At 41.4% G+C, this 13,050-nt stretch overlaps 1 protein-coding gene across 1 annotated transcript in view; it reads left to right on the plus strand.

The window, feature by feature from the left end:
• LOC126457935 (lysophospholipid acyltransferase 7) overlaps positions 1-13,050 on the plus strand; it is a 142,437-nt gene that overhangs the window by 120,976 nt on the left and 8,411 nt on the right. The window contains exon 7 of the mRNA XM_050094645.1: positions 3,439-3,577. Within this exon, the coding sequence (XP_049950602.1) occupies positions 3,439-3,577 (139 nt within the window). The remainder of the gene's footprint in view (positions 1-3,438; positions 3,578-13,050) is intronic.

Consider the following 13,050-nt stretch of genomic DNA (forward strand, 5'->3'; position numbering starts at 1 on the left):
CAGTGACTGCTTCACTGCCTGAGGTATGTGGATCTGCCCTGCCATCACAAGCTTCTCTGAACCGCACTGATGGGAGTTATCCTTACAACACCTTCTCCGCTCCCATAATCATCCCTGCCTCAACTTATGGTCAGATACTGTCCCCACACCCTCCACCCAACAGTTTCCACTCTCTCTGTCCTATCACCTCTTCCCCATTCTCGTCCTGTGCCCCATTTCTTTGCCACCCTCTGCCAACACACTGGCCCATCTTTCCCTGCTCCTCTCTGTTTTTTGCTTCCTCTACCCCACCTCCCTGCCCCAAAACCTCCTGACGCTGCACCTGTTGACATTCTAGTCCCTGCACACTCTGCCAAACAGCACTACTCACTTCCCCCATCCATACACTGCTATTTCTTCTCCTTTCTCTCCGCTTCCCCCTTCCCCGCCCCCTCCCGATTGCTGCCTGCACCACATGTGATAGTTGCATTTTGGCCCAGGCTGCCAGTGTTGGCGGTCACGTGCGCGTGAGGTGTGCTTGCTTGTGTGAATGAATGGCATGTGTTTCTCTTTTTCTGCCAAAGGGTGTTGCCAAAAGCTTAGTGTAAGTGTCTTTTAATTGTGCCTGTCTGCAACTTAGCATGTTATCTTTATGGTAAGTAGCAATCTGTCTTTTCCTACAGTGTTGATATTCCTACCTGGAGTTTCCATTGTTTGAAAATAAATATCACATTAGTTAGTTACTGTTGTTAGCTCCAATACACTACTTTTGTTTACTCAGAATAATTTTAACCTAGTAAAATTATCAGGAAAGCTACTGCTTTGAAAAAAGCTGCTGTTTCCTTTTTGTTGCAAATAGATGGTTTTTGTTTAATACACAAAGAAAACAGCAGTTTTTTTTTTTCAATGATTGACTGAGTGACATCAGCGATGGTGAAAGCCCAGGGTGGTCCCATTGCAATCCAAAACTGAAGATGTGATGATGAATGCCATATGTAGCAATGGTGGAATTAATCACTGCCATCAGGAAAATGGCTGAGGTGGTGCCATTGTTCCATATGAGCTGCCATGGTAAGATAGATGACTTGTAGCCAGTATCTATGAGGAATGGTGTGGCAGAATGAGCACACAGACGAACAGGCACTGGGAGACCGAGCACCAGCTGGGCACACATAACCTGACAATTGTTGGCATTTGGGTGCTAAGAGCAAAGTTTTCTGCACTTCATGACATCCAGGCTGAAGTGCTCGTGATACCAGCAGAACCCAGCCCTGGCCCAAGGCGCATCAGTAGGGTGGCTGGGGCTGCTGTGTTGGTGTGGTCTTTGTGCCAGTGGCTAGGGCTGTGTGGACTGTGGCAGTCGGAGACAAGTTGGGCCAGGTTGCTTGCAGTGTTGCCGTGTCGGTGCTTGTGCCGATGTGGACGAGCATGTCATAAACTGCTGGCTGCTGAGCACTGTTCTGTGGGCAGGCAGGGATGCATGTGGCTGGTGACATCATTCGCGGTGCGTTGAGCGGTGAGGGCGAGCATGTGGCAGGGTAGCTGCCAAAATGATTGCCAGCTGGCTGCGACAGGTAGGGGTGAGGTTGGCACTTGGTGGTGGCAGTCGTAGGCAGGTAGACCAATGTCTCATGAACCCTGTTGGCAAGGCTGGTGTCATCGGTGAGAGAGAGGTCAACATGCTATGCCACTGCTGTCGATACTGGGGCTGGGAGGTGAGCCAGCCTGGTGCTATAAAGAAAACTGTCAGAGACCATGTATGGCTCAGTCCGACTTTGAAGATGGCACAGTAATTGAGAGAATTGTCAGTCCCCACACTGATCGAGGGAAAGGAGGAGCCAGGCATGTTGCATTTCGGAAGAGGTGAGTTGCATCACAGGGTGGTAACAGAGTGTCTCATAGCAGTCGGTAGCTGGGGGTGATGAGGTTACATCATGGACTTCCATTCTGTACGTTGGCTCGAGCTGGCTTATCACCGTGGCATCCTGGGTGATGCCTGAGTCAGAGGAGATAGCGTCTGCTGAAGAAAACTATAGGTGCAGGTCCCGAGGGATGAAGCGTGGCAGATGTGCTGGACGGAGAGGTTCAAAAATGTAAATTAGTCACTCACTCAAGATGCGAATGCACTAGCAAGGTGTGGCATGGTAGAAACAGCTGAGTTGGAGAAATTGTTATCTCATCCCAGTGTTCGCCGCATGATATCCACACACAGACACATGAAGCGAAATTTATAGTCTGCACAGGAGTGCGACACGAAAACACAATGTCCTCAGTGATTGTGTGCCAGGCATAAAGACAGCACAGTGTGGGTTACTTGCAGTGTCACAAAAACACCATTATCAGGTGCATCTCCTCATGGCCAGTTCCTCACAACATGGGCACAGGGCAGCAACCAAAATGGACACTACAAGGGACAGACAAAGACTGGTGAATCTCGGCCATCAGAAGCCTCACTATTGTTTGGCACTGGTAGCCAGCGACCGTAGCAGTGAAGTGTCCCATCGCATGGCAAGATTGACAGCCATGAACAGAAGTTCTGCGTGAGGGGTGAAACTCTCTGCCTTAGCAGACGGCTGTAATGTGTTGTGAGTTTTCAGAACTGCTAAGACAACTGTGTGGCAAAAGGCTGCCACAGTACTGAGGCAGAGGATTTCTTTAAGAAAAAAAACCTGAATATATTGCCTTTGAAATGGTTGAAGATTATGATAGCCCAGAGCGATCCTCCTACCAACAGTCTGAAAATCCTGTTTAGGACATTTCGTTTCCAGCAATTATGAAGATCTTGAAAACAGCCAGGTCCAATATTACATATTGCAATACATAAAAGAGTTTTTTGAGTACAATGTTTCTCACATGTTGCAACAAAATTTGAAAACAGATCTTAAAAACTGGATTCTGCAGTATCGTCCTTACTAGTAGTTTGAAGAGTACCATGCAGTGTGTGGTGAACAGTTGACTGATTTGGTTTCTGTAAACCAAGATAGAGCAGGTATCCTGCAACACATTAATCACAGCTAGTTTTGTGAAACAGACATGCTACACATTATAAAAAGTATGGAGAATGCAGCCAGTGCAATCTGTTACAAAACAGCTGCATAAACACATGATGACCCTTTCCTTTAATGAAGCAGCATTTAAAAGCTCTGATTCAGTTTACTGCCACATAATTGTCTGCTTCTTTCTGTGTTTGCATTTGAGAAAAAAATTGTTTTTTGACTAGTATACACATTGTCTTTGTTGAAGCCATGGATGGAAATATATTTTACAATATACACACCTCTATGGTCTCAGCAACACAGTTTCACTGTAGTCATGGAGTGTGTGTGTGGGGGGGAGGGGGGGGGGCATTTCTCATATTGAAATAGAGAGGACTTATAGCAAAAAAAGGAAGGATAGGGCGACCCTAAAGCTAAAGCTAGAACAGGCCTTCGTTTTAAGTACATCCGGTACTGTTTTCAGGACTCTGATAACTATGGCTGTGTCAGCCTACTGGCATGGCGTCCATGCAGGCTACTATTTGTGCATGTGCACAGTTCCATTCTACTTGCCTGTTGAAGACCTGTATGTTCGACTTTTCCGGAAAGATGCTAAAGGAAATGTGAGTATTACGATTCTTATCCAGTTTGAATTCTATAAATGTTTAGATTTCTTACTTTTATGTTATTGGTATCTCTCTGTATTTCCTCTCCTAGTCTCTCCTACTTTTCATCCTTACTTCTGAGCCTGCTAGTAAAGATCAAACTTCACATAACCAGAAAAGAGAATAAAACAGAGGAAAGTAAATAATTACTATTCACAATTGACATACTCCAGCCATGGTGGATTAAAAATCTTTCACGAGATATTAGTCTCAGATTGTCTGTACTAGTCGTGTTAAACAATGCTTGTTTTCAAAATAATTTTCATCATCATTTGTCATGTTATTGGACAGTTAAGTGATGGATATCAATGGTAATACTTGCTGAGATTCCATTTTAGGGTGTCCCAATGCTACATTCATTTTTTATACTGTTGTGTTTTTTTCACAAACTAACAAGTTATGCAATTCATAATGATGTTTTCAGTATTACACATTTCTCTTTTGGGAACTAAATCTAATTTGTGTGAGTGCTCAGCAAAGTAGTCATGACCTGTAATTTGTCATAATGTTGTCACTGTGTTGTACTCTAGCTATTCTAGGATAATTTTTCTGTTGTGAAACAGGACAGATGGTTCCAGTTCTTATTTCCATCCTGCAATTTATAAGATATTCTACAGCTACATTTTTCCTAAAACTGATTTTTTTTCCCGCAGAATAACAATGTTGGACACTTTCATTACTGTATTCAAGCATAATTTTTGTCTAGTTAATCTGGCTCATTTCCACAGATACAAACAAGGGAATCGTATCCATTGAAAGATTATATCTCTCTCTTCCATTGATAATGAATTTGCATTAGTTATTATTTGGACAATTACTTACAAATTTTTAATATTCTTGATTGGAAGAAAAAATATAATATGAGATTTGTTTTTAAAGTAAGTACTGTTTCGAAATTCTTCTGCAGAAGTGCCATGATTGGCATTTAGTACGTGTGTGCTGTGTACCACACTTCATTGGCTAGCCACAGATGCCCTTACAGAGTCACTTGATTTGTTTATGTTTGTTTGTATTTGAAATGCCTCCTCTGATTGAGTATCCCACCTGAAAGTTGGACGTTATTACTTTGCAAAGTTGACCAATGATTCTGCTGTAATGTGCATACACTAACTCTGAGTCTGAGATATTATTATTGTGAGCAGTACCAAGCGAACAGTTACTGAGAGGAGTTGGGAGTTGGGAGTGATCGGCCGCAGCCTGCGGTGGAGAGAAGCCATGTGACAGGAAAGGTTGCAGCCTGCTGTGGTTGTGCTAGTAATGCTGGAGGAGACTGGTATTAATTGAGGGTTTTTGTTAATTTGCCATTTTGTTGCATGTAGTTGTTGCTTGCTTGCACACTGCAGGGATTTCGTCAGATTTGTATATGCATACATTGACAGTAATATTTGTATCTTTTTTTGTGGCCAGAGGTGTATTTATTGAGTATAGACATTGTGGAATAATTAAGGTCTGTGTAAGGTTACTCAGTCTTTATATAATTTATTTTGAGAGTATAGTTAATTAAAGTCTTTATTGGTTCTGTCAGTTTTTTGTATCCCATATAAGGCTAGTTGACCAAAACCCTCCTGATCTTTCAATTTCTCTACAAAAAAATATGGCAGTAGTTGTCGCAATCATTATGACCATGCATAGCACACTGCGTGGGTCACAGTATTGCTTTTGAAATATTTTTTAGCCTGTTGCTGATCACACAGTTGCAGTGGCAAGACAAGGTAAGTTGTCCATTGTGTACATGAGCATTGCAGAACAGTTGTTAGAAGTTATTAGCGAATACATTAAAACTTGCAGTCAGATACTTGAGAATTGATTTCTTTGTGATTTGTAGGAAGACTTGTTAACTTCTGTTTCTTTTTGTTTGTGTTGTTGTTGTTGTTGTGGTCTTCAGTCCTGAGACTGGTTTGATTCAGCTCTCCATGCTACTCTATCCTGTGCAAGCTTCTTCATCTCCCAGTACCTACTGCAACCTACATCCTTCTGAATCTGCTTAGTGTATTCATCTCTTGGTCTCCCTCTACGATTTTTACCCTCCACGCTGCCCTCCAATACTAAATTGGTGATCCCTTGATGCCTCAACACATGTCCTACCAACCGATCCCTTCTTCTGGTCAAGTTGTGCCACAAACTTCTCTTCTCCCCAATCCTATTCAATACCTCCTCATTAGTTATGTGATCTACCCATCTAATCTTCAGCATTCTTCTGTAGCACCACATTTCGAAAGCTTTTATTCTCTTCCTGTCCGAACTATTTATTGTCCATGTTTCACTTCCATACAAATACTTTCAGAAACGACTTCCTGACACTTAAATCTATACTAGATGTTAACAAATTTCTCTTCTTCAGAAACGCTTTCCTTGCCATTGCCAGTCTACATTTTATATCCTCTCTACTTCGACCATCATCAGTTATTTTGCTCCCCAAATAGCAAAACTCCTTTACTACTTTAAGTGTCTCATTTCCTAATCTAATTCCCTCAGCATCACCTGATTTAATTTGACTACATTCCATTATCCTTGTTTTGCTTTTGTTGATGTTCATCTTATATCCTCCTTTCAAGACACTATCCATTCCATTCAACTGCTCTTCCAAGTCCTTTGCTGTCTCTGACAGAATTACAATGTCATCGGCGAACCTCAAAGTTTTTATTTCTTCTCCATGGATTTTAATACCTACTCCGAATTTTTCTTTTGTTTCCTTTACTGCTTACTCAATATACAGATTGAATAACATCAGGGAGAGGCTACAGCCCTGTCTTACTCCCTTCCCAACAACTGCTTCCCTTTCATGTCCCTTGACTCTTATAACTGCCATCTGGTTTCTGTACAAATTATAAATAGCCTTTCGCTCCCTGTATTTTACCCTTGCCACCTTTAGAGTTTGAAAGAGAGTATTCCAATCAACATTGTCAAAAGCTTTCTCTAAGTCTACAAACGTAGGTTTGCCTTTCCTTAATCTTTCTTCTAAGATAAGTCGTAAGGTCAGTATTGCCTCATGTGTTCCAGTATTTCTACGGAATCCAAACTGATCTTCCCTGAGGTCGGCTTCTACTAGTTTTTCCATTCATCTGTAAAGAATTCGTGTTAGTATTTTACAGCTGTGGCTTATTAAACTGATTGTTCGGTAATTTTCACATCTGTCAACACCTGCTTTCTTTAGGATTGGAATTATTATATTTTTCTTGAAGTCTGAGGGTATTTCGCCTGTTTCATACATCTTGCTCACCAGATGGTAGAGTTTTGTCAGGACTGGCTCTCCCAAGGCCGTCAGTAGTTCCAATGGAATGTTGTCTACTCCTGGGGCCTTGTTTCGACTCAGGTCTTTCAGTGCTCTGTCAAACTCTTCACACAGTATCGTATCTCCCATTTCATCTTCATCTACATCGTCTTCCATTTCCATAATATTGTCCTCAAGTACATCGCCCTTGTATAGACCTTCTATATACTCCTTGCACCTTTCTGCTTTCCCTTCTTTGCTTAGAACTGGGTTTCCATCTGAGCTCTTGATGTTCATACAAGTGGTTCTCTTATCTCCAAAGCTCTCTTTAATTTTCCTGTAAGCAGTATCTATCTTAAGCCCTGGTGAGACAAGCCTCTACATCCTTACATTTGTCCTCTAGCCATCCCTGCTTAGCCATTTTGCACTTCCTGTCGATCTCATTTTTGAGGCGTTTGTATTCCTTTTTGCCTGCTTCATTTACTGCATTTTTATATTTTCTCCTTTCATCAATTAAATTCAATATTTCTTCTGTTACCCAAGGATTTCTTCTAGCCCTCGTCTTTTTACCTATTTGATCCTCTGCTGCCTTCACTACTTCATCCCTCAAAGCTACCCATTCTTCTTTTACTGTATTTCTTTCCCCCATTCCTGTCAATTGTTCCCTTATGCTCTCCCTGAAACTCTGTACAACCTCTGGTTCTTTCAGTTTACCCAGGTCCCATCTCCTTAAATTCCCACCTTTTTGCAGTTTCTTCAGTTTTAATCTACAGGTCATAACCAATATGTTGTGGTCAGAGTCCACATCTGCCCCTGGAAATGTCTTACAATTTAAAACCTGGTTCCTAAATCTCTGTCTTACCATTATATAATCTATCTGATACCTTTTAGTATCTCCAGGGTTCTTCCATGTATACAACCTTCTTTCATGATTCTTAAACCAAGTGTTAGCTATGATTAAGTTGTGCTCTGTGCAAAATTCTACCAGGCGGCTTCCTCTTTCATTTCTTAGCCCCAATCCATATTCACCTACTACGTTTCCTTCTCTCCCTTTTCCTACTACCGAATTCCAGTCACCCATGACTATTAAATTTTCGTCACCCTTCACTATCTGAATAATTTCTTTTATTTCATCATACATTTCTTCAATTTCTTCGTCATCTGCAGAGCTAGTTGGCATATAAACTTGTACTACTGTAGTAGGTGTGGGCTTCGTATCTATCTTGGCCACAATAATGCGTTCACTATGCTGTTTGTAGTAGCTTACCCGCATTCCTATTTTCCTATTCATTATTAAACCTACTCCTGCATTACCCCTATTTGATTTTGTGTTTATAACCCTGTTGGCACCTGACCAGAAGTCTTGTTCCTCCTGCCACCGAACTTCACTAATTCCTACTATATCTAACTTTAACTTATCCATTTCCCTTTTTAAATTTTCTAACCTACCTGCCCGATTAAGTGATCTGACATTCCACGCTCCGATCCGTAGAACGCCAGTTTTCTTTCTCCTGATAACGACATCCTCTTGAGTAGTCCCCGCTCAGAGATCCGAATGGGGGACTATTTTACCTCCGGAATATTTTACGCAAGACGACGCCATCATCATTTAATCATAAAGTAAAGCTGCATGCCCTCGGGAAAAATTACGGCCGTAGTTTCCCCTTGCTTTCAGCCGTTCGCAGTACCAGCACAGCAAGGCCGTTTGGTTATTGTTACAAGGCCAAATCAGTCAATCATCCAGACTGTTGTCCTTGCAACTACTGAAAAGGCTGCTGCCCCTCTTCAGGAACCACACGTTTGTCTGGCCTCTCAACAGATACGCCTCCGTTGTGGTTGCACCTACGGTACAGCTATCTGTATCGCTGAGGCACACAAGCCTCCCAACCAACGGCAAGGTCCATGGTTCATGGGGGGGGGGGGTCTTTTTGTTCTCAATCAGAATTCTGTTATTGTCAGAGATACAACGTCACATATTTCCATACATCTCTAAAATAATAACAAATTATATCTAAAAACAAAGATGATGTGACTTACCAAATGAAAGTGCTGGCAGGTCGACAGAAACACAAACAAACACAAACATACACACAAAATTCAAGCTTTCTCAACAAACTGTTGCCTCATCAGGAAAGAGGGAAGGAGAGGGAAAGACGAAAGGATGTGGGTTTTAAGGGAGAGGGTAAGGAGTCATTCCAATCCCGGGAGCGGAAAGACTTACCTTAGGGGAAAAAAAGGACGGGTATACACTCGCACACACACACATATCCATCCACACATATACAGACACAAGCAGACATATTTAAAGACAAAGAGTTTGGGCAGAGATGTCAGAAGTGCCTTGACTGACATCTCTGCCCAAACTCTTTGTCTTTAAATATGTCTGCTTGTGTCTGTATATGTGTGGATGGATATGTGTGTGTGTGCGAGTGTATACCCGTCCTTTTTTCCCCCTAAGGTAAGTCTTTCCGCTCCCGGGATTGGAATGACTCCTTACCCTCTCCCTTAAAACCAACATCCTTTCGTCTTTTCCTCTCCTTCACTCTTTCCTGATGAGGCAACAGTTTGTTACGAAAGCTTGAATTTTGTGTGTATGTTTGTGTTTGTTTGTGTTTCTGTCGACCTGCCAGCACTTTCATTTGGTAAGTCACATCATCTTTGTTTTTAGATATATTTTTCCTACGTGGAATGTTTCCCTCTATTGTAATAATAACGAATTAGTTTTATGCCAACTGTGAAATACATGCTGTGATTAATTTTATTAGTGCTAAAGGCATAAAAGTGACTGAAATTCATCATCAGATCAGTGGAGTGAAGGGGGTAAACATTATGAGCGATGGGATGGTACAGAAATGGATGAGAACTTTTGGTGCAGAAAGTTGGTGAAAAAGTGAGAGAGAACAGACACTTTGGTGTTTCAACGTTATGTGATGGGTTTCCTCTAGTGTCAACATGTGTGCTTTATGTAGTTGTTACAGAATGTTTAAATTATCGAAAGTTATGCTCAGGCTGCAGATTTGTATGAGGATGGAATTCAATAGCTGGTTGTGTGATACAATAAGTGCCTTAATACTCATGGGAATTATGTAGAAAAATAGATAAAATTGCTAAGAAAAGTCTACTTGTTTTATTTTTTATTCAAAATGTTACTTGCTTAAAAAACACCCCTCATATTACAATTTGCTGATAATCATTTAATATTCATTTGAAGATATTGTCATGTCACAACCACAATCAAGTCCAAATCTGAAGTCAAAATCATATGAAGTACAACACTTGGCACTGAAAGTATGTTTGTTACTGACACTGATGTACAGCCAGAACAGAACTTAATTCCCAGATGGAAAGTGCTGCTATTTATACAGCATTGAAAATTCCAGAATGCTCCTTTTTTATACAAACATTGAATATCACAGAATATACAAACATTGCAAATGTAAGATATTTCAAGAACCCTCCAGAAGTGATAAATACTAAATAACAAATAATTTAAAGTTTGTACAGAAACCAGACGGTAATTATAAGAGTCAAGGGGCATAAAAGGGAAGCAGTGGTTAGGAAGGGAATGAGACGGTTGTTGCCTATCCCCGATGTTATTCAATCTGTATATTGAGCAAGCAGTAAAGGAAACAAAAGAAAAATTCTGAGTAGGAATTAAAATCCATGGAGAAGAAATAAAAACTTTGAGGTTTGCCGATGACATTGTGATTCTGTCAGAGACACCAAAGGACCTGGAAGAGCAGCTGAACGAAATGGGCAGTGTCTTGAAAGGAGGATGTAAGATGAACATCAACAAAAGCAAAACGACGATAATGGAATGTAGTCAAATTAAGTCGGGTGATGCTGAGGGAATTAGATCAGGAAATGAGATGCTTAAGGTAGTAAATGAGTTTTGCTATTTGGGGAGCAAAATAACTGATGATGGTCGAAGTAGAGAGGATATAAAATGTAAACTGGCAATGGCAAGGAAAGCGTTTCTGAAGAAGAGAAATTTGTTAACATCGAATATAGATTTAAGTGTCAGGAAGTCGTTTCTGAAAGTATTTGTATGGAGTGTAGCCATGTATGGAAGTGGAACATGGACAATAAATAGTTTAGACAAGAAGAGAATAGAAGCTTTCGAAATGTGGTGCTACAGAAGAATGCTGAAGATCAGATGGGTAGATCACATAACTAATGAGGAGGTATTGAGTAGTACTGGGGAGAAGAGAAATTTGTGGCCAACTTGACTAGAAGAAGGGATCGGTTGGTAGGACATATTCTGAGGCATCAAGGGATCACCAATTTAGTATTGGAGGGCAGCGTGGAGGGTAAAAATCGCAGAGGGCGACCAAGAGATGAATACACTAAACAGATTCATAAGGATGTAGGTTGCAGTAGGTACTGGGAGATGAAGAAGCTTGCACAAGATAGAGTAGCATAGAGAACTGCATCAAACCAGTCTCTGGACTGAAGACCACAACAACAACAACAACAACAACAACTGCTGGTGGTCAGTTTTGAACTGGTGACTCACAGCACACCAGCCTGTGATGCTAACCACTATGCCACACTGCTAGCAGCCTAACTTGCTGCGTTGCTCTTTCCCCTGGAGAAACAATAACCCAATGTTTTAGAAGTCCTCATTGGAGCCAACTACAGTACCCTGGATTAAGGTCTCTTCAGTGATTCTGTGCATGGCAGTGCTGGTGAATTTGCGTATTCTGGTCATGTTGTTACATCCTGCTCATTATAATGAGCATAAGACATAGCATCTTCCATCTAAGCTTTGGTTGTTGAAGGGTGTCTTCAGTTTCTTTTAGCCTACCATCATCAATCTGCACTTCAGGACTGTAGTAGTCCTTCGTACAAAGGACATGGAAGATGTCTCCATGCTTTTTGTCTACTTGATGAAGTGTTACATTCCTCAACTTTATAATGTAATGTCCAACAAGTGAGAAAGGATACAACACACTCCAAGATAGCTCTTTAGTAACTTTTTATAGTCCCACATTTCACACAGGCATACAAATCCATATCCAGTCCTCCAGGCTATATCTCACAGGCCAGTGCTTGAAATTATGGTGGTCTCAGTCTTTCTTTTGTGTTGGTAACCAGGGTCCAAATGACAGCCAGCTGCCTTGCTTCTTTGGTCCTAGTGATGAGGTGTTTCACGTAGTCATCTTCTGGGTGAAACAGGAACAGTGTGTCCATTGTCATTTCAGCCTCACAACTGTGTAGGAGACAGAATGCTGTGAAGCGTGTAGTGGCTTGCTTTGCTGTATTGTACGCAAATGTCACGACAAGCAGCATTGTATCCCAATCTCTCTGTTTGATATCAACATACGTCAATAGCATATCTGCCAACATCTTATTAAAGTGTTCTGTGAGGCCATTCATCTGCAAGTGGTAGACAGTTGAAATGCTGCAGGTAATGTTGCAATGTGATATTACCTGTGATGCTACTCTCAACTGGAAACAACTTTTCCTCAATCATAACTCATTACACTGGGTGTTCTGTGCTTCAGAATTACCTCTTCTACAAGGAATTTCACAGTTTCTGTAGCTTCAGCAATTGGCACAGCTTTGGTGACAATGTAGCAGTTAAGGTAATGAGTATATACTATCATCCATCGATTCTTTCAGACTCCATCAAGACGTCAGTTCCAGTTTAATGGAATGGTGCAGGTGGTAGACGGCTGTCATCCTGAGGTGATGTCACAGTGTGAAATTACCTGTGGCACTACTCTCAACTGGAAACTTTTCCGCAATCAGAGATCATTATATGGGTTGCTCTGAGCTCCAGAAAGATGTCTTCTACAAGGAACTTTTCTGGAATTTCCAGAACTTCAGCAGTCGGCACAGCTTTGGCGATAGTGTTGCAGTTGAGGCAGTCAGTGCAGACTGTCATCCATCAATTCTTTGGAAACCTCCCAAGAGATCAATTCCAGTTTGATGGAGTGGTACTGCTGCAAGTGGGATTGGTACCAGATGCACCAGAGGTGATAGTGGGATATGTTGTGGCACATGCTTCTGTCATTGGCATTCCTTACACTGATTCAAATAATGTCTAACAGTTCAGTGGAGACCTGCCAATGATACCTGCATCTGTTTCTGTCAAGAGTCTTCACAAATCCCAGGTGACAAAATGTTGGAATATCGTAGAAATATTTCAGGATACGTGGTTGTAGATAAGAAGGGGTGACAAACAATCATTTCCACTTCACTAGATCATTTTTGC

Source organism: Schistocerca serialis, chromosome 2 (assembly GCF_023864345.2).
Source record: "Schistocerca serialis cubense isolate TAMUIC-IGC-003099 chromosome 2, iqSchSeri2.2, whole genome shotgun sequence".
Classification (NCBI taxonomy): domain Eukaryota; kingdom Metazoa; phylum Arthropoda; class Insecta; order Orthoptera; family Acrididae; genus Schistocerca; species Schistocerca serialis.